We start from the raw sequence: 24,503 nt of genomic DNA, 5'->3' as shown, positions 1-24,503 counted from the left end.
ATATAATATAATAATGACTATTTTTTTATATTTATAAAAATAAAAAGTACAATTTACCTAAAAGTTATTAAAAATTTTGAACTAATCAAGAAAATAATTTTAACTTAGTAGTCTAACTATGATTGAATTGAGATTAACTTAATTATAGTTAAAATAATATGATTTAATTAAAATATATAAAATATTTATATACGGCTATGATAAGAGCAATATTTAAATAATTAAGACATTAATTTATAAGTAAAGGAAACATTCATAAATAAATTATACATAATATAACAAAATAATAACAAAGCTACTTAAGTATAAGGTTGATAAGTTATTTTTTATTTTTATTTTTTTAAAATTTAAAATAATATTTTATACTTAATAGAATTATTTAAAAATTAAAAATGATCTAAAAAATAAAGAAAAAATATTTTAAAAAGTTTCGAGTATTCAGGCTAGTTTGAAGCCCAAAGGTATTAGTGTTGGGCTTGGCTATTAGGCTTTTTAAAAAAGGTATGATACTTTAAGTCCGATTCGAATAAGCCCAGCTCAAATTAAGCTCGACTCACTTAAATTATCGGCTTTAAGTAAAACAAAGAACCACTAACTACAAACAGAGGGGAAAGAAAAAGTAATGTCACCTATTTTACAAGTACTCCATTCATATAAAATTATAAGATAATTTTGGAGATGTAATGAATAAAATATAAAGAGAATGAAAATGAGAAGATGAGGAGGAGGAGGGGGAGAAAGACTAGAGGCAATTAAAAAATGAGGATAATCTCTCTTTTGTATTCTCTTCCATAGCTACGATGTAAATGCAATACTCTATTTATAAGTATAAACTTATATCAGGGGTTATGTAAATGATAATAGCAAATAAAGCATAATTAACACTCTTGATAGTGAGAGTTTCGTGAGAGAAGATGAAGATGAAGAGATAAAAGAGATGAACATCCACATGATTTTTAATATTCATAACACTCCCTATTAGATGTATATTGTATAAGAATGTGAATAATTAAAAACTTTGAATAGGAAAAACCTTGTGGAACAAAAACCTAACAGAAAAAAAGAATACATCATTTATTTGTATATTATCTAATGCTGTCTCATTAAAAACTTTACCATAAAAACTTAATGGGATAAAAACTTGATTAAGGAAAAAGAATAAATGTGTATTTACTCCCCATAATAACAACATCACTTTTAAATTATTGTACTTTAAGATAATATATTAATTTCTCAAATGCGATTGTTGTCAATATTTTTTCAAGTGGATCTTAATTCTGGTCAAACTATATTAGATGCATTGTCATATCTTGAAAATATATCTTCAAGATATCATACTTTACTCATATTATATCTCTTTTTCAATATCTATTAGTTAAATTTGCTAACAAAATTGTATCATATATAATATTAGCTAGATGTATAAATGTTAATATATATATATATATATACATGGTACTTCAGGACCAATCAATTTAGTATAGTCTCACAGACAAAATAAACATAGCATATTGATTTTAAAACCATTGGGTATTTAATACTCAATCAACAAGTTGAATGTAAAATACATATCAAAATTTTATTCTCAAATTATTTTGATCAAAACCTATTTTCAATACATATTTGCCAAGACAATATACATACAGAGAATAATAATAATAATAATAATAATAATAATAATAATAATTCATACAAGCTTAACAACTTATACATGTATATATGTTGAATCCATTTCTCGGTAATTTTTCATGCTATTGGCATTTGAACTCCTTCAATGATTATCATGTAAAATGCCATAATAGTATTCAATAGATGCATTATATTTCAATTTTATATACTGATAGACTAATAATATATACAAAAATTCACCACAAGATAATATACTTGATCATTATTAGACCTTTGTGAAAATATTTATTTTCACATAAATATTCATTTATCCTATAATAACATTTATATTTCAAATATTTGAACAGCATGTCCATGATTTTCACAAATTGAAAATTAATATAATTCTACTCATATTGTGTATTTTCCTTCACCTTTTCTGTTTGGCCAATTATCTTCTGTCTACTTTTCATGACAAGTTTGTATACAAGATTCTCGTTTAATCATTTGATATTATCACCAAATTTGTTATCGAAAACTTTATCTTTCTGGTTCCATTTTTTTAAGTGTGGCATAACTTATTGAGATATCTCTTTATTACTTTCAAGTAACTAGATCTCTTCTGACATTTTACATTAGTTATGTCATGACCATTTTATAGAGTGTCTGCCTCCTTAGTATGATCATTTTAATTATATGTTCCTCTTTTATCAAGATTTTGTATTAGGAACTAACTAATCTCTCATGCTTTAGACATGATTTAGTTTCATTTATTCTAATTTGAGCATTTTTATCTAGAACAAGAAATTTAGTAATCTCATACACGTTAGTGATTGTATCTAACAAACTTTTTGGTAACATTTGATAAACTTCTAGTTCATATTTTTACATGTGAGGATTTAAATAAGATATAGTAATAATGCATTCCATATATTTTCTTTTCTAGCCATTCATTTTTTCCCCTTGTGTTGGGAAAACTTTGTCAAATAATGACGACCAGTTAATCATGCGGTATAAGTCTCCTGAATCTATTTGTTTCCTTTATAAACGTTTCATTGTTTCATTCAAAGACAAACAAGAAGGAGAATAATAATTTGTGTGCAATGTGGTGGAACAATAATGATAAACATTGCATATTCAAAAGTTCTAAAATGGCATATACTTGGTTTGTGACCACTGATCAATTTCTTTTTTTTTTTGAGCCAAGACCAATGATCAATTTCAAAAAGAGGAATTTACAATACCTTATTGGTTTAATATGTATTGTGTTGTAGTTTGTAACATCAAATATTTTAAATTAACAATAAAAATTTTGTTCTCATAAACATTGATCTAGATATTTGTAGAGGAAGCTTTAACAAGTGATTTTGCTTAATCACCTTTTAAATAGGCTCTTTTAAAGTTTGAAGTATAAATTCACTAGCATTCCCAACTAAACTTGTCTGAATTACATAGTTTGAAAATTGTATACTTTTACATAATGGTTTATGCATATAATTTTGCAAACTTTAATTTGTAAAATATCTTATAGATTCCTCTATCAAATTTATTGAATATTTGCACTATTCACATGCTATGTAATGGGTTCATATATTTGAATTTGTTATATTTTCAAAAATGAATAGATTCATTCTCAATTATAACTAATGAATACTTCATATTTTCTTCTGCAAAGAATATAACATGTTTTCTATTCACAAAAAATCTTTTAGTTCTTCAATGATGTCAATGCATATCCTCAATAACCATTTGCATTATACATGAATTGGAATGATCAAACAAGTTATGGTAACAATATATAGTGGATCAGTAAACTTCTCACTTACTGTATCAAAAATCTAATGTAAATTTTTCATTTTCCATAATATGTAATTGATTTATAATATCAATATGCATTTGGGACCCATTGAACTTTCAGACAAGTATATGAGTGGTACTCAATCACATATTAACTCATACTTGTGCCCCTACAATCTCCCCCTCAAGCAGCAGTTATATAAACATAATTTCTCTATTATTACATTTTCTAAACAATGACCTATACATAATAAACCAATAGTCTACCTTTCATTAGAAAACCCTAGTGCTTCTTAACTCACAAAACTATGGGTCTTAATTTGATTGAGCTATTGTATTCAAGTGCTTAGCAAGTCAAGCCCTGATATCTATGGCCATACCTTTCATCACTTATCATTTTCCAACCACATTTTAGTTCTGCAATAACTAATCAAATTTAAAATTCTTCAAGAACTGACATATTTCAACACCAATTAATTTATAAATTATTTCATATTTAAAATAATAAATTAGAAATATAAACACAATACACATATTGCAATGATTTTTGATATTTTCTTTAAAATTATATCAAGATTAAATCAATATCAAATATCTATAATAATTATTTGCAAAATTATTGACAATAAGTTTAAATATTAATGATAATTGAACACCAAATAGGCTTTCAGATATAATTTTTTAGACTTAAACACCACGTATCCTTTTAAATCTAAGCATCATCATCATATAACCTCTCAAGCTTGTCATTATTTTTTCTCTTCCTTACAAAAACTTTTCTATGCACTTTTTTAGATCACAACATGTGGCATTGATTATTTCATAATTACTTTCCATATTCATTGTTATCTCATTACCTTTTTGGCTTCATAATCAATTTGGATATTTACTTTCAATGAATTGCTTATACATATTATAACATTCCCTCATAATTTTATTTCAATGCCCATGAAACATTATTTTTTAACAATTATGGCAAGACAATTATTCTTTTTAATAAAATTAGTAGCCAAGAAAAAATATTTTTGACTTTCAATTGTTTAATCACAATAATGCCATGATGTGACCATAGATATTATCACTGATGATATTTTTGAATCATGATCTTTATCAATTCCATAGATATTTCTCCATGCTTTCAATAACACATAATTGATTTCACTAAATATTAGTCTTCAAGACTATAGCAAGAGTATTTTAAATTTATACAACTCTTTGATATCTTTTGATTCTTGAATAATTAACCCTTAGGGTTGTAATATTTTAAGCATACTTAGATAATCAAAATGCCATGAATTTTTCTTGTCGTACCATCTATTAAAACTATAAAATAGTCTTTTATAAGAAAATCATTATCAAATTTCATGTGACTTCTAGCCATCTAATCATATGATCAAGAGTATTAAAAATAATAATAATTCAATATTTTTTTTAAAAAACAATCAATTCATATCAAACTGACAATCATAGTCATATCATATATCAAAATGAATCTTAAAATCAATTATAAAATAAGAATATAGAAAATAAAATTCTCATACATCAATATCATGAATATGAATTTCCAGCCATCCATATACCTTATTTGAAATTGAAGATGAAGAGACAAGAGAGATGAACATCCAAGTAGTTTTTAATATTCATAATAGAGATATTTTGTTATCCAAATATAAAACAATTTAAAAAAAATAAAATTTCATTAAAAATGCTTCTTCAATATTACATTTCAAATGAGAGAGCATTGAAATGATGGTAGATAATAATTAAGTGGGTAAATTTAAAGGTTAAAGGGTAAAAATACATATAAACCTTTTCTTCAAGAGCACATAATATCATTAAGTGAATAATAGTATAAGAATGCCCATAGTGTTGATGATGTGGGTGCAAAAATTTTCAAATCATTAAATTTGACTAACATCCATTAACATTGACTGTTAAAAAAAGAAAGCAAATGTAAGATGCAAAAATATTCATAAACTTTTTCTCTAGGAGTTTCTGATGTTCTAAAGTCAACAATGGTGCACATGGGTATCCATTAATTTTATAAAAGAGGCTAACATTTCTCAATTCATTAAATTCTATTATTAAAACTTCAAAATCAACATTAAGTTATTTTAACAGATTGAAAAAAGTTAGATCCAGCAAATTGGGTCAATCCCAACATACCAACCTAAATAACACTAAAAACTTAGTACTGCACTTGGGAGTTTACTCCTTTAGTCCTATTTATAAGGTGAAAAAAGAGAAAAAAATTTAATCCTATTTATAAGGCACTTGTCAATTTTCAATGTTCATCTTTACATTTTAACCTTTATTAAATACCTTGAATAAAAATATCACTAATGAGATTTAAGAACATTTATTAGGAATAAATGTGAAAACTTATTAAACTTTAAGATAAAGTTGACGGGATTTAAAGTTTTCCTTAATTCTAATAAAATATACTGAAAATGACTTATAAATAGGATCAGAGGAAGTATAAAATTTTACTTATGTTGGGTTTACTCAAGCCGAAGTAATAAAATCTAGGCTAAGCTCAAACCTAAATGAGCTTTGTTCGAACACCTGAATTCTTTTTAATTATTAATAAAATAAAATTAAGATTAGATAAAAAATTAAATTTTTTAAGATAAAAATTAAAATTGAATAAAAATAAAATAAAATAATATCTTATAATTCGAGTATTCAAGCCAATTTTAGTAATCCCAAAAGCCCAAATTGTTAGAGCCTAGCTTGGTTATGTGACCTCTTTTATAAAGTTAATGGGTGCCATGCATGCACTATTGTTGATTTAAATATATCAAAAAATCATAGATAAAAAGTTGGAAAAATATAACTATTGATCCTTATAGTTTTATTAAATTTGCTTTATAAAGAGTAAAAATATTGAACTTATAGTGACCTAAGTAACAAACGTCACATAATCTTATTAAAATTATAAGAATTAAAAACACTAGAAAAAAAACTACAGAAACTATAAGCAAAATTTGATAAAAGTATAGGAATCGATGATTGTGCTTTTCTTAAAAAGTTTATGTGTATTTTTGTATCTTATGTTTGCTTTCATTTTTTTAATGGTTAATGTTAACAGACATTAGTCAAATTTAATAGTTTAAATATTTTTACGCCCATTTTATTAGCATCATAGACACTCTTGAATTATCTTTTACTTAAAGATAATTGGTGTTCTAGAAAAAAAAATTGTGAATATTTTTACCCTTTAATTTTAGATTTAAAGTTAAATAAAATGAACATTTTTTTAATTTTTAATTTTGTTTTTTAAAATAAATTTACAAAATATGATTATTAAACTTTATTTATGCACATAATATTTTTTTATAAAATATCTTTGGCGGACGAGTACGAGTGGGTGGCCACCAGGTGACTGAGTACCTAACATTAGGCATTTAATAGCCTAACCTTAATTTTTTTTTAAAAAATTACATAATTAATTTTATGTATTTAATATATCTAATCAAATTAAAATAAGTAACTTGTAAACTGCTACGTAAACTGTTACAAGTACTAATAATAAAATAAAAATTTATTATATAATAAATAATGTACAAAAATTTCATATGTTCATTTATATATTGATTTGATTAGACACCTTGAGTATATAAAGTGAATTATACAATGATTAAAATTTAATGTACATAGATAAAAATACTTCAATAAATAAGAGTATTATGGAAGAGAAAACTTTAATATAAGGAAAAAAAATGATTTTTCTTTAGAATCAAATCAAAATCGTCACATGATTTTACTATTAAATTAACCAGCTGGTACACTTGAATTGAAACATAATGTTAGGGACCCTGACTAAACATGCTAATCCTAATTCCTTTTTTTTTTTTTCTTTTGGAAGTCAACATGCTAATCCTAACGTAACATGCCAAAGCGATGTGGAAATTGCAATATTATAGTGTTAAAAAAATAAGGAGAAATAAAGGGGCCAAAAAAGCAAAGGAAACTTAACGTGCCAAAGTCTCGAAAAGTGGTTGCCAGATTTGACAGTTGACCTGATCCATAGGAATTGGAATCTGACGCCGTCACAAAACAAAACAAACATAAATGCATCATTACATTATCTCTTTATCCTTGTCTTTGTCATGAGCTATTTCAAAACTTTATATATATAAATTAAAAACCTTCAAGTATTTTAATTATACCACTATTTATTTTTTTCTTTACAAAAAAAATATAAAACCTTGGTTTTAATCACAAGACTATTATTAAAATTTTAGAGTTAAAAAAGAAATCTAATTTTAATATTTTGATACACCACCTCATAAAATAGATCGACTTTATTTTTTTAGAAGCATGGAGAGCAATTTCTTTGTCATTTTATGATATTTCCCTTCTGACCCTTTTTTTGGGGCCAGAATATTTCCTCCCTGACTGCTATCATGTGACCCTTCTCACTTGTATTCATTGCGATGTCTCATGTCATTTGCGCACAAGAAGTCTCCTAATTTGATTCTTCTTTGTAAGTTGATAGCAAAACAATAGGAGGATTTTTTTTTAAAAATATACTCCCTCCAAAATATAATATAAGATGTTGATAACTGTTCTATGATTATTCAAAAACAAATAAAATTTTAATTTTTAAGAAAATTATATATCTTTTTAATTAGACTCTCACTAAACAGACTATAAATTAAGAAAAGTTATTTATACAAATATTTATTTGTCCAAAAACATCCAAGTATTTTTTATTATACTTCTATTGATTTTTATTCTTTATGAAATAAATTATAAAACTTTGGCTCGAGTCACAAGATGATTGTTAAAATTCCAAAAATAAAAAAGAAAATTATTTTGATATAACACCTAATAATTAAAACCCAATAATTCGAACCAACTCCAACAAGTCAACTTGAACAAAGTTAAAAAAATTAGGATCGAGTTTGATTATATAAATATTTAAAAAAGTAGAATATTTTTAAGCTTAATTTGAATAAGCTCGAGTTGAATTGAGTCCTACTAAAATAAGCCTGACTGTTAAAATTACCGACTCTATATGTATGTAAAGTTAATAATTTAGGTTAAGTCTGACAAATCAATCTAAACCCATCTAAAAAAAAACTTAGATTGAAGTTCACTATATGGGTTTTTTGAAAGGTAAAATACCTCAAATTTAATTTAAATAAGTCGGACCTGTCCAAGTTAATGACTCTACTAATAATTATAAAATATACTTAACTTTTATTTTAAAAAAATGACGTGTGAGTTGTAATGTAACTTTGACCTTTTATGATATTTTCTCTGGCCGCTGCCCCCTAACCATCCTCACTTGTGTTTATTGGACTACGGTCTCATGCCAATTACCCAGAAGTCTCCTAATTTGACTCTTCTTTGTAAATTGATAGCAAAATAATAGAAGAAGTTTTTTTAATATACTCTCTCTAGTCTTAATAATGATAATTGAAAACTTCAATACATTATTATTTTTTAAAAAATAATAAATAAAGTAAGAGTATAATTGAAAATATAATTATAAAAATTACTGGATATCTTATATTTTGAATCAAATAAAACTTAAAAAAATATCTTATATTATGATTAGAAAAGAGTAAAATAAAAAGTTCTAAGTGGTTAGGTCCTGTGACCCATGCCACGTTGATAATAGTACGACATTATATTACTTGGATTGGTCATGAAAGTTTCCCTTGATTGGCCTCACTGGAATCCAATATATATATATATATATATATATATATATATAATTAGATTAAATTCAAGTATTGTCAATTTAATAGAAAGTAGCTATTCCAAAAACGTTTTCTACATTTATATGGACTCAAATTTAAATTCAAATCTAAATTAATTAATAATATTGGATATTGGGTTGGTTTGTTATGAAAAAAATGGTTTCATTCAAAAAAAGTAAAAATAAATTAATGTTCATATTTAAGCTAACAACTAGTAATTTTGGCCAAAGGAAGGTGTCAATTTATGTGTTTACATAAATAACCAATGATTATACTTTTGGAAGCAACACCAATTCAGCCATTGACTAAAACTGATTAATTCAACACAGAAAAATCCTACTTGGATTTGTATTTTGGAAAGCTTAAATTAAAGTTGGACTCTTCCAAAAATTTCTCCACAAAGAATTAGACAATGCACGTTTTCATGAAGAAAGGAAGAACACTTGGACTGGACAAGCTTCGAGTTTCCAAGCAATTCAATTTGACAATGACATATTCATCATTTTTTTTAAAAAAAAATGTCACGTTTTTGTCCTTAACTATTATCTAAACACACGAGAAGTTTGAACAAGGTGACATTAAGAGTTAAGAATTAAGAATACAAGTTAGGCCATACTTTCTCCCAACTATAATATAAATCATTTTTTAAAAAATTTTGTTTAGTTTAAAATATAAGACATTGGATAAGTATTATATATATTTATATATTTTAATAACACCCTTACTTTATTAATTAATTAATAATAATATTTTGAATAAGTTAAATATTATATTTATTGCACTTAGCGAAAATTTTTTAAAAATCAAGATTTTAAATAATTTTTTAAAAATGTGTATGTGAGTTAGTTAACAATAATTTATATTATAGTTTGAAGGGAATACCTAGTTAACAATCAGACAGAGGTTTTATTGGCCTAAACTGAGATTTGAAATTTAAAGAGTACGGTTGGATTTAAATTTTTAAGTTTATAAAAATTCAGATTAAAATTGGACGGCCTAGAAATTTCTTCTTCTTCTTCTTCTTCTTTTGTATTGATAAAACGCACAGATTGATTAGCATGAAGTTGCATTCCTAAAAAGAGTGGGCCAGGCTGTACTTCAATTTGAAATGATATATTATATAGACTTATCTCAAAGTGTTCTGTAATTAAATATTACTTCTCTTGTCTTAAATTACAAAATAATTTTTTAAACAAAATCACATATATTAGTAAAGTTTATTAGATATACTTTATAATTTTATTTTTTAAAATAAAAATATAAATTTTTAAAAATATAATTTTATTTTTTTAATATTCCATTTACGAAAGAATATAAAAGAGAGAAAATATGTATGAATGGTAATATTTAAAAAATATTATTAATAAAATTTTTATTGTTCAAAGGAATTTCTATCTCATCCTTTCCTCCATTTTCCATTGTTCAAAGCTCTCTAGTCTGGTTCTATTGGTCTCAAAGTTGAGAATTGGGACGCAACTGACTCTCTACAGGCCATTAATGGCTTTCTCAAATTGCTTATTGACAAGCAAGAAAATGAAATGATAATAAAGACCATAATCATCATCAACTCTATTTGGTAGATCAGTAACTCATCTTTACACATGGGAAGAAATTGGGTATCATGCAGGCTATAACGAAAATTCGTCAAGATTACCTCTTTCTCCAAAATAAATGTGCCTAGAATAGGAAATCCTTTGATGTGTGTTCAAGCAAATCTGTGAATATTTTTCCTTTAAGCACCCGATTCGTCCATAAAAATACCTCCTCGTACACTTTCCTTCATCAATTGGATTTATCATGCCAGAAGAAGAGGAAAAGAGACAGACCTGAGATTCAAATTAGTGTGTTGCTCAAATAAAAAAGTAGTCATAGCCTTAACTTAGAAAAAGCAACGGAGCTTACTAAATTCATCTTTTGCTTTAGATTGCTTTCGTTCTAGCTTTGATACCAGTCGAAGCTTATGTTTCACACAAATGAGAAATTGGTAGCTTCGCTGATTATTAATCAAGATATTACTCAATTATTAACTTTTTTTCTTTCCTTTAATCAAGATGATTGTAGTGAATAGCTTTTAAACTTTTAATGACATGTGTTCTATCTTTAAAACTTTCAGAAGTTAACTTTTTAAGTTAACTCTATTCTCTTACTTCTTTTTTTCCTTTAGTTTGATTTCATTTGTATTGATATGACTTTGCTTTTAATAAAAAAGGATTATATTTTAATTTATTAATTATCCATTAATAAAAGCCATGATTTTTTTTGAAGAGTAATAAATTATATACTCATGTTATTTTTAGTATGCTTAGTTTACATAATAATAATAATTAATAAATTAATAAGATTTGTCATGGGACATGCTTTTTTTAATACGCTTAATTCACTTTTGACTTTGATTTTTTGTTTTTAATTTCTTTCTCATGACTGCTTGCATTTACACAAAGTAATTGACCGGGGTCAATTCCGAGGAATCATTACGCACGAACAAGTCTGATTAATTCAACAAACCCCTCCATCGCTGACCGAGTCAAAGTTTTAACTCATATATAACTGAGTGCGTTTGAGCCAAATCATAGCAAGTCATTCATTCGTTCATTCCCTGAATCCAGAGACCAGAAAAAGTGATTTGAGTGGTTTTGTTGTTTGATATTTTTGAGGAGGAAAAACCAGAAGAGGATCAGAATCTGATCATGTACGTGACTAGGCCTCTATCTTTTTACAAAAAATCTGCTGAATCTCTGTCCTTGGGTCCTCCTGAAGGACCCCATTCGGGGATTCTGGTGATTCAAGATGACGAAGTGAGACCATCTTGTTCTTCTTCGCCTTGTTTCGGAGAATTCCATCAGCTCAAGGTGCTCCCTTTCCCTCAGAATCGCAACATTGAGTTGTTCTACAGATCGGGGATTTCTCTGAGCAGAGCCACCCATTATCGCCACGTGGCCTTCATCCCAGTTCTTGACAAGCCATTGTCTTCCAATCTCTACTATGTCATTCAGCTAAATGAGAGGCATAGAGGGTAAGCTCCAATCTCCCAAAACCTATTTGATAAGATTTGATTCCATTCTGTTACCAACTGAGACGCCTCTAACTTTCTGTTCTGATTAAAATATCCTCCTGATAATGTTTGAAAACAAAAGTCACACACAAACATACTTTATTTTTTGAAGTTCTATGTTTAAATTGAGTTTGGTTTCGCAGGGATGCATTTACCAGCATAGAAGAGGAAGACTTGGAGACCTTCTGTTTCTACAATTCCGTACCAGTTGAACCTCATTGCCAACTAGATATCAGTAACGAACACCAAGTGTTTGAGGTATTTCCCAGGAGAAGCAAGATTACTTTCAGGAAAGGTTTCTCAGCTAAGCCTGTTGCTCCGCACACATTTGCTCCAAAGTTTCTGAGTGCGAGGTGGAGAGTGAAAGTCAGTGATTCAGTTGATTCAAGTTTAGGAGAAGCAGCCGGAGTAGATAACGCCCTTCGTGCTCGCCTGCCGGAATTCAACTTCTCCATGGCAAACACAAATCCAGAAGCTGTTGTTGTGGGAAAATGGTACTGCCCCTTGATGTTCATCAAAGAAGGAACACACAGAACATTGAGAGATGAAATGAGAAGATCATTGTTCTATGAGATGACTCTACAACAAAGATGGGAACGAGTTTTTTCGCTCGAGAATGATCGTGGAACCGAAAACAGGACCGTCACTGTGGATGTTGTAGTTCAGAAGGAAAAGGTTGTAGTTGCAGAAAGGGAAGTTGAAACTGAAGAGATAGAAGTTGAAGGTGTGAAGTGGTTCAAGAGTTGTAATAACATTGGAGAAGAGAGCAGCGTAGGATTGAGTACGGCAATAATTGAAAGAATGAAATGGGAACAAGTAAGGTTTGGGTGGGTTGAAGGGAAAGAAAAGAAAGTTAGGATTCAGAAAACAGAAGAGTTCAAAGGGACAGGTAAGTGGAAGAGATTTGGATGTTATGTTCTTGTTGAAAGTTTTGTGCTTAAAAGATTGGATGGAAGCTTAGTACTTACCTATGATTTCAAGCACCACCATCAGGTTAGAAGTAAATGGGAATGAAGAAATGGATGATTTCTGTTTCTGACATTGTTGCAGACCGGACCAGCTTCACTTTCTTTCTTATTATCAAGTGTAGATTAACAAAAGAAGTTTTGAAGAAGGCCTAATGTTGTGCTGCTGTTGATGATGAAGTAAAGGGTTTGTTTTATTTAGTTTTGCAATGTACTCATTTTGAATATCCATAAAGATTATTTGGATAAGTTGCTCAGAGCCATTCTTTGTTTCTGAACTTTTACTTTGAGATCTATGTAGGTAGCGTAGTGAACTGGAGGAGAACATCAGATTCAGAAGCTTGATCAGACAGTAGTAAATGCAAATCCCAATCCAGGGAAAGGATCATAATTCTAAAAATTGGAGAGAAAAAAGAGCCTATGGTCATAAGGAAATTTGCTCAAGATCTGATCATGGAAAAAAACAAAAATAAAAATAAAACAGAGAACAAAAGGGGGAAAAAAAAGATATAATGGAAATCAGACTTTTCATTGAACTAGTGAAAGCACTAACTCAAGAGTTAATGATTAAACCCATAATTAACCATGTTTAAAAGCAAAGTATTTTATTAAATTGCTCAAAATATTAGCTCAATAATTTACCAGTTTAACAGACCGGGTTGACTCAGATTCCAAATCTACAAAAAATTGCATTGAACCCTTAATATATATGTATAGATATTAAAATAATATTTAATTACATAGAATTTTAAATGTGATGTTATACGATGATATTTCATGGTCAAACTCTATCCAAAGTCCTAGCATTGCACTAGAATTTGTATTTATCATTACTTTTTCCAATATGAAAATTCAACCCATGCGAAATAGTCTCTGCAAAGAAGGATTCTTCATTTCAAGTTTCTTCTTACCAAGTCAATTTTATTTTAACTTGAATCTGCAGGAAAAAAAAAAAAATTCTTCAATCCAGTTTCTTACCAAGTCATTTTTATTCGTATGTGCAGAATACAACTTTGACCTATTCTCTTTCTTCCTCTTCTAAGATGAATGATTTGATAATTCTGTTGCCGTCACATTTGACCCACGTCAACGAAAAGAACATATTTTTTATCCTGTCAGTTCAACATACAGATTTTACGTGGCCGTGCAAATAATTTAAAATAATCTTCATAATGTTGTTGACATTTACAAATTAAATCACATGCTAATTCGAAATTAAAAATTTTATTATCATTTAATTAATTCTTTAAATTACTAATTAAATTTTTCTTAGTGTTATAGTATCCAAACCTTCAAAATAATTTACTCAAACCATGGCACTGATAGTTGAATTTTTGTATCTTTAAAATCATATTATTCATAAATTTATAGTAAAATAATATGACATTCACTTTAAATTAACCAAAAATTTTATGTTTTATTTATATTTAAAATTTTATGATTATGAAAATGCATTTATTTAGTATCTTTTAAAAAATTAATTTATAAATTGGCTAAAATAATATTTAAACATGCAATTAAAAAAATTATGAACTAAGAATTTGATATGATAAATTACTTAATAAAATTTATGTTTATTTTTCTTTAAATTTCATTTACCTCAACACAAATTTTTCAAATTATTTATTTGAACATACATACTTAATCATTTAGATTTTTTTAAAAAATTGGTAAAAAGAGTAGAAACTTAGATCATAAGGGAAAATTAATAATTATAAAAATTTTAAAACAATTGCAAATAAAAAAATAAATATTTTAAAATATTTAACAGAATATTCTTAAAGATGTTAAAGATTAGACTAAAATTTAAATTTTTAAAATAATTTTAGAGAAATGAAAAGAAGATAATTGTATTTTACTCATATATTTAATTCATTGTTTTAGTAACGGGGGTGAAAACAAAAATTCATCCCAATTAGCTTGTATTTTTGCGTAGAACTTTTATGAATTTGTAAAGCAAGAAAAAGGATTTGAACTATGCAATTTTGTCCTTAAGATTTTGCATCCTCCAGACCAAATAAAAAAAATCTGGTCTTAAGAAACTTATTAGATAAGTAATATTTTAATGCTAATTATAAGATATGAAAAATATATCTTACATAAAAGACCATATCAACCTGTTTAATATATATTTTTTAAAAAATGATGATTATTACATTTTATTCCTAATGTAATTACCTTATTTTTTAAAAAATTATTAATTTTTAAATTATATTATTTATGTTGCACTCTTTGACTATGGATCTTGACCCGGCACTACCTAACATGATGTGCTTTAAGAGGAAAATTGAACAGTGAAGTGAATCAACCCAATGATTCATACTTGTGCTTCATTAGTATCTATGACAAGAATCAGTCTTCTAAAGCCAAGTTTCCTCATTGAGAGGTGGTCACTCTAAGAGTAGTCTTGGATTGAATGTGGATGTAGAGAAAGGAAAGAAGAGAGAGATAAAAGTTATTTGAAATTATTTTTATTTTATTATTTTAAGAATTAATATTTTATAAAATATGTTTTGAAAATAAAAAATAATTAAAAATATGTTTTTCTTGTTCTTTTTTATTCTACAAAATAATAATTCTAAAACATTAAAAGTTGTTTTCATTTTTCTATTTTTTAGAATAATATTTTATTTTTTTTTCTAAAACATTTTTTTGAAAGCACATTATTAAATAAATTTTTTTATTCTTTTGTTTTAGAGAAGAGGAAATTGTTCCTAGAATAAGTTGCCACCCATAATTGTTACAGTTTAAAAAAACTAATGCAAAAGTGATTTGCAACTGTTTCTACTTTTTAAGGGAGAAGGGGTTGTGGAGCTTTAAATATCATTATTTCGAAAAATTGGTGTACTTCTTTAATAGAAAAATAATGAGGTTAGGTGCCAGTATAAGATTCCAGCACTCACGAAACAATTATGCATGTAACTACCAACTTCTTTTTTAATTACTTTTATGCAGATATATATTTCATTATTGTCAAAATTTTTACCATATTTTTGGAATACAAATTTATAATTATGAATAAGAAGTTGAAAGTTAGGATAACAAACCCAATTTTGGGGCTAGAGGGGAAGTTAAAAAGAATTTGCTTATTATCAAAATCTTACACACACAAACGCACACATATACATTTGTTTTTTTTTTTCAAACTATAAATTTAAATTTAATTATTATTTTTTTAAATTATAAATTTGAAATTATAAATAAGTTAACAGGAAGTTAGGATAAAGAAGATATATATGGGAGTTAGGTATTTATATTTATATTTTAAATAATAAAATATAAAAATATTAAGGACATGTGGTACCAACAGATTTAAGCTTGCCATTCTACTATATATATATATGTGAAATTTAAATAATAAATAATGAAACATAAAATATCAACGGCACATGGCATCACCTTGTCTAAGTTTGCAATTCTACTTATGTATTTATATAGATATTTATTAGAAATTTAGAATTATAAATAAATAAGTTAATAGAAAGTAGAAATAATTAAATAAGTTAATGGTAAGTAGGAATAATTTCCTTATCATTTTTAAATTAGAATTTTGAATTTTCTTTGTTAACTTTAATTAGAATTTTGATGTTATGAATAAGTAAATAAAAAATTGAGATAGCGGGGAAATATTTGGGGATAAGGTAGTTTTATTTATTTTTAAAAAATAAAAAATTAAAAAAAGCAAAATAGAATTAGAGACACATGTCATTGCTAGATACTACTTGTGGTTATACTTATCTACCTATTTACTCCCTCCGTTCAAAACTATATGATATTTTTTAAAGAGTTAGATATTAAAATGTAAGGTATTTTTAACCTTTTGAGGTTTAACCATTGCCTTTTTTTAAAAGTGCCTCCATTGATAAATAACTTTATATTTATTGTAGGGTGTTTAATAGAGATAAATATGAAAAGATAGGATTAGTTTGAAAGTAAGTAATTACTTTATTGAAAGTAAGATTCGATTAAAAATATCTTAAATTTTTGAACAAAAGGAGTATCTATTATCATTATGGAGAATAATAGTCATTTCATTCTCTTCTTATTATAGGACACAAGAATCTTTTGGTCCTTAATATAAAACATATAAAGGGTTATTTACTATCATTTTTTTAATTTTATCACTATTGTAAATTTAATTTTATGATTGATTGCATTCTATGTATTTCTCTTTTTTTATTTTTAATAGGGATAAAATTTTAAAAAATTATTTTAAAACATATTTAATGAGTTTATTGTCATTTTTTAGTTCTAGTGAAGTAATTAAAATTATCTTATAATAGGGATAGGAAGAATAAGTTTTAAAAGAATAAATTAATGATAGTTAGATTCTGACATAATTTTTTTTAAAAATGAGTTGCAAATATCAACTTAGAAAATTTATAATAAAAATTTTTAAATACAATTTGAAAGTTACATTAGAAACTAATTTTTTTAGTTACAATTATAACTCTTAAATTTTTAATCATCTGAATTGATATTTTTAATTTATTTTTTAAAATTTTTACTGTCATTTAATTGTCATTCAATCTTTTGAAATTTAGGGCCTATCTGTTTTCTATTTTTTAAAAACTGTTTTTTATTTTAAAAACAAGAAAACTTTAAAACTTATTTAGATAATTATTTTTCATTTAATTATTATCAAAACTATTTTCAATCTTTTTTTTAAAAAATAGAAACAACTTCAAGTTGTTTTTATTTTATTTTTTTATTTTTAAATATATATTTTATTTTAAAAGTTATAGTTATCTTGACTAATTTTTATTATTAATTATTACTATTAACTACATATAACCATCACTATTAATTCATGTTTTAATTTTAAAACTGTGTTTTAATTGATATAACCAAACAGATTTTCATTTTATTTTTGTTTTAAAAATAATTTATTACAAATAGTTTTTAAAAATAGAAAATGAGGGTAGAAACTAAACATGCTCTTAAGCTGTGATTCTTCATTTTAATAATTTTACTTACAATTCGCTCCTTGACTTGTCAGAGCAGTACAAAACAGAAGAAACAGATTACTTTACCAAACGAAATTGTCTTCCCTACTGATTTTTCAGAGTTCCCTTCTTGTTCTGACATTATATAACATGAATAAATACAACATTCCGAGGCAGAAGAAGATAAAAAGGGGGGAAAAAAAAGCTGTGTCACCAAGAAGGGGGGAAAATCAAAACAGAAATCATGTACGTGACAAGACCTCTTTCAATGTACATAAACCAACCTTCTGCACTATCATTGCCTCCACCAGAAGGTCCAAATTCTGGGATTCTGGTTCTGCAAGATGAAGAATCCGACCTTACTTGTTGTTTTGGCTTGTGTAAAAGCAATCAAGTTCTGGACCTTCCTTTCCCACAGAACAGGGACTTAACTCTTCGTTATTCATCTGGTGGTTCAAATAAACACGGTGATCACTTTTATGCTTCTTTCGTACCTGTTCTCAATCTGCCCTTGTCGTCCAACAGATATTATCTGATGAAGACACATGGGAGACATAAAGGGTAAGCAAATTTTTTCATCAAAAAAGGGTTTGATTGCATTTTGTTTTTTTAATTTTCAGTCTTTTTAACTTGATTCGTCTACAATGTTAGCTTTTATAGTTTTAAAAATGCACATAAGCATCATGAGTTGGTATTGAAGAGATTAATTTTGCTGATATATATTTAACTCTATTAACCCCTTTTCTTGTCATTATCTTCTACATCCAAATATAAGAGTTTTTTTTTTTTTTTTTGCTCACTTAACTTTTATTTTTAATTATACCGTCAATTTATTTTCATATCAACATATTTTTGCCATGTCAACAAAAGGGTTAGCATAAATGTTTTGTGTACAGAGACATTGGAAATCATTTCTGTACTTACCAAGTAAATTTAAACATTAGATGTGTCAGATAACATTGATGATGAAGACCTCTATGGTAAACACAAGCACTTGAGTACGAATCAAGCCTATGTAATAAGATCGAGGGTTTGAAGCAAGACATGAGATTGCCTTCTCATTTTATAACTTATAAACTTGTCTATGTAGTATCAAAGTTGCACTATTCACAAGTTATGAATTAACAGTGACTTATTGCTCAAATTCTGTACAATGCACGGAAAACATGTCTAATTTTACATTATACGAAGGAAATCTGACTAGTTAAAGCACACTAATCAAGCCGATAAAGTTCATTGCAAAGCACACAAGGACCAGAGTCTGAAGCATGTTATTGGAAAACATTTTGGCCCTATATTGCCTACTTCATTTGTATAATATTTCAATGACCTAAATGTTCAATCTTACACTGACATTGCAGGGAAGCTTTAACAAATTCAAGTGAGGAAGACATGACAAGCTGCTGCTTCTGCAACATTGTAAGTGATGTGCCACCACAACCTTTAGATCACAACAGCACACACCAGCAATTTGAAGTCGTGAGGGTTGAAGGACTATTCAATCAATGGGGTCAATTTACAGCAAGATCAGTAGCACCAGATGGAGTGCCACCACGCTTTTTAGAAAGCAAAGGGTGGAGGGCTTACACTTCAACCCGGCAAAATTTCAATTTGGGCGAAGCACCGGGGCTAAACCCTTCCCTACGAGCTCGCCTTCCTGGTTTTGACTTCCCATTATCTCGCAAGAGTTCTGATGCTGTTGTTGTGGGAAAATGGTACTGTCCTTTCATGTTCATAAGAGAAGGAAGACTGAAAGATCAAGTTAGGAACTCAGCTTATTATGCAATGACCCTTGAACAAAACTGGGAACAGATTTTTGAATGTGACAGTACTTATTATGCAGAAGGCAATAATAACTCTGTAGCTGTGGATGTTAGTGTTCAAACAATGAGGCTTTCAGTAAGTGGAAATGAGGCTCAAGTTGAAGATGTGGCTAATGGGATAATGTGGTTCACAAGCCATGGCAATGGAGAGAATGAGGCTAGTAGAGTTGGACTGAGCATGGCAATAGTTGAGAGAATGAGATGGGAACAAGAGAGAGCTGGTTATGTTTGGGGGAATGAAAGACATGTGAGAGTGAAGAAGGTGGATGAACTTGGAGGGACTGATCATGGGTGGAACAAATATGGATGTTATGTTTTGGTTGAGAGGTTTTGTACTCAGAAGAATGGATGGAAGCTTGGTGTTAAGCTGGGAATTCAAGCACATACATCATGTCAGAAGCAAGTGGGATTGAGTGGCTCTGTTATTCTTTAATCTTTAGAAGTTTCTCAGCTTCATTTCTTAGGAAGAATTCTTTCATTTGTTTGGCTGCTTTGTAAGTAACATTAAGAAAAACAATACTGAACACAAGTATTTTGGATGCTTATCTTTTGCGGATCAGACCTACCTGTGGAGTGTGAATCTTTCATATTGTCAAGTTTAGTCTTCCAAACAATTTGACATTGATGATACTGTATTATATTGTAGTTTGTAATTTATCAAGCAGGGTAATATAATATTTACCAGTTTCATTTTCTAGGCATAATTCTGAGTTGTGAGATGTCCTCTGCATCATTTGTAGAAATTTCTAACTCAATAATTCACCTTTCACATACAAATACATAAGAGAATATAGAGATAACCTTCTCTCTCATATAATCTTGTCTATGGGGGTGTTGAATAAAATTTTAGAAAAGGAAAATTACATCCAAAAACTTGAGAAAAAAGTTATTCAAAGATAAAGACTAATAATATACAAGTTCTATTTAAAGGAAAACAAATACTTGTTTCTATTTTAACAACAATTCATTTTTATTGATTTTTGTTTGTGAATAACTTTCTTTTTAGGTCCTTATATCTAATTCTCCCTTTAAAAAAGGGAATTGGATGGGGAATACACACCCCCATTATTTATCAAGAGCTTGCACTTGGAGGTTGTGTGTGTGTGTAAAGGGAGCTTGCTTGAAAACTGGTTTTTAATTTTTTTTTTTGTTTATTCCCTGTTTTATCGAAAATTGTAGAAGAGATCAGTTAATCTTCTGTCTTAAATTATTTTTTTATTGCTCATAGATATCTTTTTATTAGAATCAATATTGTTTGAGGCATGGTCGGGCATATGTGGGCACCTCTCTCACCCAGAATTTAAACCTTAATTTATCATACTATGAGAAATTAACCCCCTTCATTAGACCTTATCCTAATTGGTGTCACTAAAATTAGTTTACATCCATTACCGTGTGAGAATTAAATTTAGAGAAAGAAAATCAATGGAAAGGGGTATTATATTTTAAAGTATCTCCTATTTAATATTAATATTTTTTGAACGGGTCGAAACACACAATGTAATAGTTAGAATATGATTGAACTGTAATAAAAAATCAGTCATGAATAAATTAACAAATTTTAAATAATATTTACTTAAAGTAACAAAACATTGTCAAATGTTGATATTTTAGTTTTATTTTTAAAAATAACAATAATTGATATAAAAAATAATCATTTAAAACTAATTGAGTTATGATTAGATGAATGAAAAGATACTTTATAAAATTAAGAGACTGAACTAAAATCTTATATAAAGTTAGAGAATTAAATATAAACATGATATAATTTAATTAAAATATAAAAAATTCATGTATAAATATGAATACAGTAATATTTAAATTAAAAATTAATCCACAAATAAATGAAATTAACATCAACATAATTTATGTATTAGATTAATTTGAGAGTTAACTTATGTTTTAAATCTTAAAGAACAAACGTGATTATTTAAAAAAATATAAAAAATAAAATTGATAAAAATTAAATTTTAAAAAACTAATTTGATATAGTTGAAGCAAACTTAAAATTAAAAATTTCATTATCCTCATCCTATAATAATATTCTTAATTAAATTGGGCTTGTGCAAAGGGCCTTTTCAAGAATTTAAAAAAAAAAAAAAAGAAGCTAGCTTCTGATGTACAAATTTCAATATCACGCACATGACTGAAAGCATTTGATTTGTCAAGTATTCAACTATGATCGTAGATAATGCTTCCAGTACATGTACATGCACAACGTTTCATTATTCGTTGTTCACATCTATTCATGTCTTTGTCAATAATAATCAAATTTCAAAACGAAATGCTTGGGGGTTTACCATTCTCATCCTGCTGACTTTCATTTGCCGAAAACATGGAGAAACAAGTGTAGCCTCCATGGAGGTTCCTGTATAATCATGAACCGTTTGAACAAGAAACCCCGCGTGAATATGCGACCAATCACACACAGATTTGACAATTCATGGAAACTTCCATGCAGCTTCATTGACACAAAATCATCAATAATACCATCAAACAAACACACAACCCGAACAATATATATAAATCTATCGCAGAACACCAAATATCAAGTTGATAAGTTCACAAACTAGGGAAGGGAGTGAGTGAGAGAGAGAGAGAGAGAGAGAGAGAGTGTGTATGTGACAAGACCTCGATCTTTGTACAAAAGGGATCCTGGAGCTCTTTTGCATCAACCAGAGGGACCAAATTCAGGCTACCTTGTACTTCAAGACCAAGAAGCTGAGACTTATGGATGTTTTGGTTTATGCAAGAAGGGCATCGGCAATCTTCCATTTCCACAAAACAGGAACTTAACAATTGATTATGCAGTGAGTACTGGACAAAGTAGTGTGGTGTATCAAGATGCAGTTATTTTCATTCCTGTTCTGAATCAGCCTTTGTCTTCTAATCGCTACTACGTCATGCTAAGGAAAGGGGAGCATCAAGGGTATGTCTCACTTTTTGCCCCTTTTCATTCAACACAAATATCTGATATAATAATAGTATAAAGCTCTTCTGTTTCACATATCCTATGTGATATGTGATGAGTTATGTCCTTTCAATGATCATATTCTTAGTTCTGTGCGTCTAGTCAATTGGTTTAACGCTTTTGTGAAGTGAAGCAAGCACATGTTCAAAAGAAGAAGACATGGGAACATGTTTGTGTTGCACCTACATCAAAGATGTCAAATCAAGGCCTTTGAATCCGCCTGGTGAATATCAACAATTTGAGATAAGGAAAACGAGATGGGGATTCCAAGGCAAGTCTATCGTCTCAGATGGGTTTGCTCCTCAGTTTTTGAGGAGAAAGGGTTGGACTCTGTCCACCAAGACACCACGCCATTACCAATTGGGTGAAGCTCTCGGCATCAACCCCGCCTTGAGAGCCGTGTTGCCGCCCTTCACCTTCCCATCATCGTCGAATTGCTCCCAGCCAGTGGTAGTCGGAAAATGGTACAGCCCTTTCATGTTTGTGAAGGAAGAAGGAGTGAGTGTGAAGGAGCAGATGAAGAGGTCAGTGTTCTATGAAATGACACTTCAAAGAAGGTGGGACAGAGTTTTCTCTAAGGAAAACGATGGGAAAATTAATGAAGTGCTTGTGGATGTTGTGGTGAAAACTGAAGTTGCAGGGCTGGGAGATGGTAGAGAAGCTGTTTGGGAGGAAGGAAAAGTTGGAGAAGAGGGTGTGATGTGGTTTAAGAGTTTGGAGAGAGGAGAGAGAAAGGTAGGGTTGAGAATGGAGATTGTGGAGAGAATGAGATGGGAAGAAGAGAGAGCTGATTGGGAGGGAAAGAATAGTGGGAAGAAACAAGTGAGATTTGAAAGAACAGAGAAATTGGAGGGATCAAGTGGAATAGTGTGGAGGAATTTTGGATTCTACGTGTTGGTGGAAAGCTTCGTGTTGAAGAGAATGGATGGAAGCATTGTATTAACTTGTGATTTTAGACACTCAATCATGTCAAGTGCACGTGGGAGTGAACTAGTAATGATTGTAATATTTTATGTATTTGATTTCTGAAGTGTTTGTTGATTAGTTATACAGTTTGGTTTAATTATAATATTATTTATTCTTGTACTCGTAAGTGGTTTGCAAAGAGATGTTGAATTTATGTATGAAGAGTTTGATTTAGTGGTTTGTAACTGAATTTGATATTATTCCATCTTACTGTTGTATTAATATATCAAGTGCACGTGGGAGTAAAAAGTAATGATTACAATATTTTATGTATTTGATTTCTGAAGTGTATGTTTAATAGTTATACAGTTTGGTTTAATTATAATATTATTTAATCTTGTACTCACAAGTGGTTTGCAAAGAGATGTTGAATTTATGTATGAAGAGTTTGATTTAGTGGTTGTAAATGATTTTGATATTCCACCTTACTGTTGTATTAATGTATTAATTGCAGAAGTGATAACCTTCTCATAGATATAACAAAGCTAAGCATCTTCTATCTCTGTTCCATATGAATTGGCTTATAAAGTAATTCAAATTAATAATTTGCAAGCTGGTTCTATATTTATGTCAAACCAGCCTTGATCTTGTTCAGTTTTATCGAGTAATGCCAATCCAGTAGACCTGTACACGTATGCTTATTCACGTCTATTCAAAAAAT

The 24,503-nt window shown here is 28.3% G+C and overlaps 2 protein-coding genes and 1 pseudogene across 2 annotated transcripts; all 3 read left to right on the top strand.

The window, feature by feature from the left end:
• The first annotated feature begins 11,711 nt into the window (after nucleotides 1-11,711).
• LOC129284422 (uncharacterized) lies at nucleotides 11,712-13,292 on the top strand. Its single transcript, XM_054919903.1, has 2 exons — nucleotides 11,712-12,132; nucleotides 12,315-13,292. The coding sequence occupies exons 1-2, from the start codon at nucleotides 11,807-11,809 to the stop codon at nucleotides 13,183-13,185; spliced, it is 1,197 nt and encodes a 398-aa protein (XP_054775878.1). The 5' UTR covers nucleotides 11,712-11,806; the 3' UTR covers nucleotides 13,186-13,292.
• A 5,034-nt stretch (nucleotides 13,293-18,326) lies between these two features.
• On the top strand, nucleotides 18,327-20,566 carry LOC129321374 (uncharacterized; annotated as a pseudogene).
• A 1,517-nt stretch (nucleotides 20,567-22,083) lies between these two features.
• Nucleotides 22,084-24,202, top strand: LOC129322563 (uncharacterized). Its single transcript, XM_054968861.1, has 3 exons — nucleotides 22,084-22,275; nucleotides 22,500-22,834; nucleotides 23,005-24,202. The coding sequence occupies exons 1-3, from the start codon at nucleotides 22,084-22,086 to the stop codon at nucleotides 23,903-23,905; spliced, it is 1,428 nt and encodes a 475-aa protein (XP_054824836.1). The 3' UTR covers nucleotides 23,906-24,202.
• Nucleotides 24,203-24,503: the final 301 nt, after the last annotated feature.

This window comes from Prosopis cineraria, unplaced genomic scaffold (assembly GCF_029017545.1).
Source record: "Prosopis cineraria cultivar Desert tree isolate PC_DT_omini unplaced genomic scaffold, ASM2901754v1 PC10, whole genome shotgun sequence".
NCBI classification, from domain to species: Eukaryota; Viridiplantae; Streptophyta; class Magnoliopsida; order Fabales; family Fabaceae; genus Prosopis; species Prosopis cineraria.
Note: the sequence above shows the minus strand (reverse complement) of the source record. Positions and strands in the feature narration are given on the sequence as shown.

What these genes read in the sequence shown, in the direction of transcription:
- LOC129322563 (XM_054968861.1), top strand. Translation starts at nt 22,084, where the DNA reads ATGATCGTAGATAATGCTTCCAGTACATGTACATGCACAACGTTTCAT. An exon ending in TAGCCTCCATGGAGGTTCCT is followed by an intron (nt 22,276 to 22,499) that starts GTATAATCATGA and finishes TGAGTGAGAGAG; the next exon opens with AGAGAGAGAGAGAGAGAGAG. An exon ending in AGGAAAGGGGAGCATCAAGG is followed by an intron (nt 22,835 to 23,004) that starts GTATGTCTCACT and finishes GCTTTTGTGAAG; the next exon opens with TGAAGCAAGCACATGTTCAA.
- LOC129284422 (XM_054919903.1), top strand. Translation starts at nt 11,807, where the DNA reads ATGTACGTGACTAGGCCTCTATCTTTTTACAAAAAATCTGCTGAATCT. An exon ending in CTAAATGAGAGGCATAGAGG is followed by an intron (nt 12,133 to 12,314) that starts GTAAGCTCCAAT and finishes TTGGTTTCGCAG; the next exon opens with GGATGCATTTACCAGCATAG.